The following is a 7,544-nucleotide window of genomic DNA, read 5'->3' as shown; positions in this document are numbered from 1 at the left end:
ATAATGAACAGAACTGGTGACAAAGGGCAGTCCTGCCGGAGTCCAACATGCACTGGAAACAAGTCTGACTTACTGCCAGCAATGCGAACCAAGCTCCTGCTCCGGTCGTACAGGGACCAGACAGCCCTTAGGAAAGGGCCCCGGACCCCGTACTCCCAGAGCACCCCCCCACAGGGCGCTGCGAGGGACACGGTCGAATGCCTTCTCCAGATCCACGAAGCACATGTGGACTGGTTGGGCAAACTCCCATGAACCCTCCGCCACCCTGAAGAGGGTATAGAGCTGGTCCAGTGTTCCACGGCCAGGACGAAAACCGCATTGTTCCTCCTGAATCCGAGGTTCGACTATCGGTCGAATTCTCCTCTCCAGTACCCTGGCATAGACTTTCCCAGGGAGGCTGAGGAAAGCACACCTTTGAATTTTAAATCTCTCTCCAAATGTCCAGCTCCAAATGTCAAGCACAAACCTGCTGACAAATTCAACATTACATGCCCAATCACACTACTACACACTCACATACATTATTGTACATGAAATGCCAAATTATCTCTCTCTCTCCCACACACACACACACACACACACACACACACACATATATATATATGAACAGGCTGCTTCAACTTAATCAATAAACCACGGCCTATAAAAGCCACCAAACCATCTCCCACCTCAGCACCATGATCTGTTTGTATGTGTGGGTCACAGAGGATTGATGGGTAATTTACCAGGAGCTGCTGACCAAGTACCACAAAGGGGCAACAACAAATAATTACACTCTACCTGCCACCATCAACACCCCATTAAGATAATGGGGTTCATTCTGTTTTTATGTCATCTAGCAAAACATATCTTGCTAATATGATGTAATGCATGTGAGTGCAACACAATGTTAAGGTCAGAGTTTAGTGCTACTACATTATACCAGTTAAAAGTGAATCTAGATTGCAATGCACTATTGATTGATCTTTGGTTGATACAACCTGAAACATCATGATCCACCTTGGCTCTTTGGCTTGAAAAGGTCAAACACACTGTTAGCAGCTTAGATACTGCTCAGTGAATTCAGAGACGACACTGAGGTCAAAGAAGTGATAGAGATTATTGATGACCTGCTGTACGGTACAGGGCCATTTGGGTTACAAACACCAGTCGCAGGATATTTACTCATTTCATTATTAATTCTGCATTTGAATGGTTTATTTTAGCCATACGCACATGCTTTCACCTGCTTTTTTACCAAAGGGGTGAGATTGCTGCAAAACTGAGGGAAAACACTTAAATGTATTCATATGTTTGACACATCTGCTGAGGTGAGCTTATCCACTGTCAGGAAATGATGGACAAAGACATTTTATAAAATGTTTACATTTATTTTACAGCACTTGTCTGCTCACTTTTTTCTTAAGCATTTAAAACAAAGATAATTTTAAATTTCTTTCTGGTTACACTGCTAGTCACAATTCATTACAGTATTCTCACAACATCTATATGGCACCTTATGCATGTCATCTCCCTTAGTCCTTTTCTAATATAACACACCAGTTTCCCTGGTCATGGTAGCTGCTCTGCACTTTGACCCCAGCCACCTGAACACACAGCTGCTCCAATTCCCCCTGATGAAACACATGGTAATAGCGATGAAACACAGGCAATGGGCCACTCTCAGACTCAGACCCTTGACTAGAGTTGGACGTCTGTGTGTCATTCTTTGAACTCGGATTAGAGTCTGGGCTGTGAGTGACATCATTAGTGTTGAGACCTGATCCAGAAGATATGCTGGAGTCACAGTTTGGTCTGTAGTCAGGGTTACAATCTAATCTGGCTTTGGTGCTAAAACCAAAGGCTGAACAAAGTGAAGTCTTCTCTTCACTTTTATCCTTTTTCTCTCTCTCTCCTGATTCTCCCTTCTCTCGTGTTTTCCTGTCTTTCAGATGCCAGGGAACCAAAAGGTCCTGGGTACTGAACGCAGTGCGATTGATGTGCACACTAAGTTTGCCATCCGTCACTTTGTTAACATCTTGTATGTTGTCTACAGGCTTGTATTCGTCTTTATATTGTCTGTTGGTATGGGTACTCCGTTCGCCATAAGGTTCCCAACTGTCCTCTCGTGTGTTGTGAACAAGGTTGTGATTTTCAGGATGGTCTTTGAGGTATTTGGACTTCTGCTTGTTGTACTCTTGCTCAAAAGCCCAAACATAGATGAGCGCCCGACCTCCAGGCTTCAAAAGTCTCACCACCTCCCTCACTGCTGCCAGCCGACGCTCCTGCAACACATACAAACTTTTACTTGGCCATTTCAATCAGAAAGGAACTAAAAACTCAAGACCAAACTCAGGGGTACAAGGACTTGCTCAGACTCATGCTGGCATTTCTATTGTGTTTCAAGACGTGAAGGTCAGACAAATCCATTTAAGGATTAAAAAAAGCTGGCTCGGCTTTTCATTAGCAGTCTCCTCCTTTCAGTCTCCCAGCTCTAATAATTAATTAGTAAAACTTGTGTTTCTATGTCACCAAACACCCATCAGTAATGTTTAGCCCCTGACTAAGTGGAGAGCAGATCCTTGGGGATAAAAGCATTATGATTTTTATAGACAATAACATCACTTGGTATTATTTGTATGTGCATGTAGTATACCTACCTGTGTGGAAAAATGGTGTATGACAGCTATAGAGATACAGGCGTCACAGGAGGCTGTTCGCACAGGGACACTGAGAGCATCAGATACAAATGCCTGGAAACCCCTCTCTGCACAGATTTGGACAAGAGCGCTACTACGGTCACAGCCCACCTGAAAAGACACAAAACACACAGGCATACAAAATCATTCACTCACTGAAAGCATAACCAAATCTAAACAAGATCACTGGTAAGCATCTTGTTTTTAGTTGATTTTAAAGATGCATTTCTCATTTCTGATTTTGCCCTATAAATATTTTACTAAGGGAAATTGAGGGAAAACAGGATGACACAGAGGAATGTAGCATGTGGAGAAATGCACAAGAAACACCAAAGGAATGTGAAAGGGAGAGAACAGACTGGGGGAAATGGGTGGCAGCAATAACAATTTTCAACAGATTTTATCTCGGGAAGAAATTTAATCAAACTTCATACAATCTCTTCCCAAACGAGACAGGGGTGATATGAGATAGTGAGAAATGCTATACATGTGCACAACTGCACACACGCAAACACCAAAACTCAAAAACACAAAAGGTCAAACCCTTTCACTTAAATTAAAGCTGGGAACACTAACAGTATTGATCTGGAACAGGGGAGACAATGACATGGGAAGAGGGAGAGTAAAAGAGAAAAACAGCTGATTCAATTCAGAAGGTTCATGTGTCCTGATCACAGTGTTCTCAATAACGAGTTATCACAGTTACAGTCCGAGTCAGGATAAGCTGCTTATATACAACACCAAATCCCAAACATGAGTATTCAAGTGTGCATACAATGCCTTGCGAAAGTATTTGGCCCCCTTGAACTTTGCGACCTTTTGCCACATTTCAGGCTTCAAACATAAAGATATAAAACTGTAATTTTTTGTGAAGAATCAACAACAAGTGGGACACAATCATGAAGTGGAACGAAATTTATTGGATATGTCAAACTTTTTTAACAAATAAAAAAACTGAAAAATTGGGCGTGCAAAATTATTCAGCCCCCTTAAGTTAATACTTTGTAGCGCCACCTTTTGCTGCGATTACAGCTGTAAGTCACTTGGGGTATGTCTCTATCAGTTTTGCACATCGAGAGACGGAAATTTTTGCCCATTCCTCCTTGCAAAACAGCTCGAGCTCAGTGAGGTTGGATAGAGAGCGTTTGTGAACAGCAGTTTTCAGTTCTTTCCACAGATTCTCGATTGGATTCAGGTCTGGACTTTGACTTGGCCATTCTAACACCTGGATATGTTTATTTGTGAACCATTCCATTGTAGATTTTGCTTTATGTCTTGGATCATTGTCTTGTTGGAAGACAAATCTCCGTCCCAGTCTCAGGTCTTTTGCAGACTCCATCAGGTTTCCTTCCAAAATGGTCCTGTATTTGGCTCCATCCATCTTCCCATCAATTTTAACCATCTTCCCTGTCCCTGCTGAAGAAAAGCAGGCCCAAACCATGATGCTGCCACCACCATGTTTGACAGTGGGGATGGTGTGTTCAGGGTGATGAGCTGTGTTGCTTTTACGCCAAACATAACATTTTGCATTGTTGCCAAAAAGTTCGATTTTGGTTTCATCTGACCAGAGCACCTTCTTCCACATGTTTGGTGTGTCTCCCAGGTGGCTTGTGGCAAACTTTAAACGACACTTTTTATGGATATCTTTAAGAAATGGCTTTCTTCTTGCCACTCTTCCATAAAGGCCAGATTTGTGCAGTATACGACTGATTGTTGTCCTATGGACAGAGTCTCCCACCTCAGCTGTAGATCTCTGCAGTTCATCCAGAGTGATCATGGGCCTCTTGGCTGCATCTCTGATCAGTCTTCTCCTTGTATGAGCTGAAAGTTTAGAGGGACGGCCAGGTCTTGGTAGATTTGCAGTGGTCTGATACTCCTTCCATTTCAATATTATCGCTTGCACAGTGCTCCTTGGGATGTTTAAAGCTTGGGAAATCTTTTTGTATCCAAATCCGGCTTTAAACTTCTCCACAACAGTATCTCGGACCTGCCTGGTGTGCTACAAAGTATTAACTTAAGGGGGCTGAATAATTTTGCACGCCCAATTTTTCAGTTTTTTATTTGTTAAAAAAGTTTGAAATATCCAATAAATTTCGTTCCACTTCATGATTGTGTCCCACTTGTTGTTGTTTCTTCACAAAAAATTACAGTTTTATATCTTTATGTTTGAAGCCTGAAATGTGGCAAAAGGTCGCAAAGTTCAAGGGGGCCGAATACTTTCGCAAGGCACTGTACATAAGCAGCGAATTTACCATGGAAACCAACAACAATATCAACCCTGGGTGCAGCGGAACATGGACCTTTCATGTGGTTACACAAAGTCAAGTGGCGTGTACCAATTTATCATACTTTTCTAGCCAATGTTACAACTAACCCTCTGTCTGTCACAATTAACCCCACCCATGGGTTACGTGGTAACGCCTCCCGTCATTTTTACAATGCGTAATGAAATCGGTTCATTCTTTTTGAATAACCCTGTACATGTTGCTCATGCAAAAACACGATTGTTCCAACTTCAATATTTTTAAAATTATTTTGCAAAAACCAAAACGCGTTAGGTTGTACCCCGTGCTCACCTATTTCTTGCGTTTATTTTAAATGAGACATGATGTGTATACATGAGACACCTTAATACAACAGTTTGGCCTAAGTATTTTGACAGATTGACTATTATAGATATTTGCCTTCATGTAAACAATATGACTTGCAATAGCACCAAAGCGTTACCCAGAGGACCAGACTTACTCGTACTAGGAGGTAAATTAATAAACAGCAGCTTCTTGCCTAAGGATAGTTTAATGATGCAAACCATGTGTTTTCCTCCACTGGAGCAGAGGGACCTGGCTTATGCAACACCTGAGGCTGCTGAGGATTTGACATTGCTACTGCTTTTCATTATATATTTATGAGAATACTGAGCACTGAGGCACTAGCCTGACTCTCTCCAAACAGAGAGAAAACAAGCCTAACAACACCTCTAATAAAAAAAGACCACTTCATTTAAACACTGCATGAAACTGATTTACCTGCTCAGTTATTTCTGTGCAGCATCTCCAGCTACAGCGTGGGATGCCAGAAAAAGCACAGGTTGTGTTATAGGTCTCTGGACAGCCACATCCATACCAAACCTGCCGACTACTGCACACAGTCAGCTACAACCAGCGCATTCACCAAGAAACAGCTCCAGCAGGAAACGCCCATAAAATGTTGCTTTTACATTTGTGTTTGTATATAGATTAAACACTACGATGTGTTAAATTAATGTTTCTACTTTTGTGTTAAAGTTAAAGTTGAATCTACCAGAGCCACTACTCGTCTCTGAAGCAGTAGCAGAGTTGTTCTGATTCATTGTTTGCTGCCTTTGTCACAAATGATTTGGTGACCACATACATTAAACAGTCTCAGCAGTTATGGCATAATGTGGCGCACATAAATGACCGTCATGAAAATGCATGGCATTTCACAGTGACAGTAATCTAAGCTACAGTAATAAAACAATGTAAGGAAAAAGGACATGTCCCTTCACAAATCACTGAAGTATCACATCATTTCAGACAATATATGATGACACTCACTGCAACCACTTCTGGGTTGACACCCAGGTATTTCCCATTTCCACAGCCGATATCAACCAGCACACCACCAGGTGGGAGAGAGGACAGGAAGTGGCAGACACGAGGCCAGGGGGAGTGGCGAGTGCTGCTGAAGTGAGAGGCGATGGCATCGTACACCTGGTGCACATACTCCTCTTCCAGACGGGCTGCATCGGCATGGCAACAGGGTAGTGAGGGGCGAGATGGCAGAGAGGGTGAGGGTGCTGAGGGAGCTCCCTGACTGTCACAGGTGGAGGGGAAGGCTGGAGGGAGGAAAAAGAAGAGGGTGAGGCATAGGGTATCACACACACACACTGCTATAGACCCACAACCACTTCATTCTGACCAGCTTGCTACACTAAGCAGAAATTCCAACCTTTCCTGGTTCCATATTCTCAAATGGGACCATTTCCAGTTGGCCTTTTTTTATTTTAAGCTTTTAGACAGTTAGTAAGACAAAAAAAAGCAAACAGTGGATACTCAAATGGCCTATGAAAAAGTGTGAAAAGAACTGCTTGCAAACTGTAGATACATTCAACTCCTAAGCATGCGTGCACGCTCCTGTGGGCTGCAAGTATGACATAATTTCTGACCTGTGAAGTGTGTCTAAATTACTGGAAGGAATGTCCACTTGTGGGACTTCAGAGCTTGGATGTCACAATTTAACAGACAATGAATAAAGTCAAACTGTGTACTATACTACTGATATGATGTAAGCCTACATATTTAAAGACTCACAAAGTCAGTGTGTGCTCCTGTGTAGCTCAGTGGACAGGCTGCTGTACGTAACAAACATAATGACATGTCACAGGTTTGGTCATCAGTGGAACTGCTGCTACTAAAAATACTCTCAGGCAAGTGTTACACTGTTAATAAATGTGTCCATCAGACTATATATCATATGTACACAACAGGCAGATTTTACAAACTGTTTCAGGTTATTGTGCACTTGCAGCGTTCTCACCACAGCAGCAGGGTTCATGTCTGATCTTGCGAAAAGTGAAAGAAGTGCGGATGCCCCTCTTGCTTAAGGTGAGACTGCTATTGGTCCCATGAGCAGAAAATTGTGGGTCGCAGGCTGGCACCATGTCAAACTTCCGAGGAGTAATCCTGACAGAAGATAACAGACGGTTGTAGAAGTTGCTGACTGCCACACACAAACAGCTGCTGCACATTCAGTGAACACTAGAAGATAAAGATGTGACCAAACTCTGGCTTTATCTTTGTGTGTGTGAAGGAATTCAATTACAGAAAAACGTCTAGAGACAGAAAA

At 42.6% G+C, this 7,544-nt stretch overlaps 1 protein-coding gene across 2 annotated transcripts in view; it reads right to left on the bottom strand.

Moving 5' to 3' along the window:
* Positions 1-1,375: 1,375 nt before the first annotated feature.
* alkbh8 (alkB homolog 8, tRNA methyltransferase) overlaps positions 1,376-7,544 on the bottom strand; it is a 14,605-nt gene continuing 8,436 nt past the window's right edge. For both annotated transcript variants that reach the window (XM_020619997.1, XM_020619998.1), the window contains exons 9-12: positions 7,236-7,381; positions 6,254-6,534; positions 2,640-2,789; positions 1,376-2,264 (exon numbers count right to left, since the gene is read on the bottom strand). In XM_020619997.1, the coding sequence (XP_020475653.1) occupies positions 1,515-2,264; positions 2,640-2,789; positions 6,254-6,534; positions 7,236-7,381 (1,327 nt within the window). In that variant the 3' untranslated portion in view covers positions 1,376-1,514. The remainder of the gene's footprint in view (positions 2,265-2,639; positions 2,790-6,253; positions 6,535-7,235; positions 7,382-7,544) is intronic.

The sequence above is a fragment of the Monopterus albus genome, unplaced genomic scaffold, assembly GCF_001952655.1.
Source record: "Monopterus albus unplaced genomic scaffold, M_albus_1.0 scaffold229.1, whole genome shotgun sequence".
Lineage (NCBI taxonomy): Eukaryota > Metazoa > Chordata > Actinopteri > Synbranchiformes > Synbranchidae > Monopterus > Monopterus albus.
This window is presented reverse-complemented; position numbering and strand designations above follow the sequence as displayed.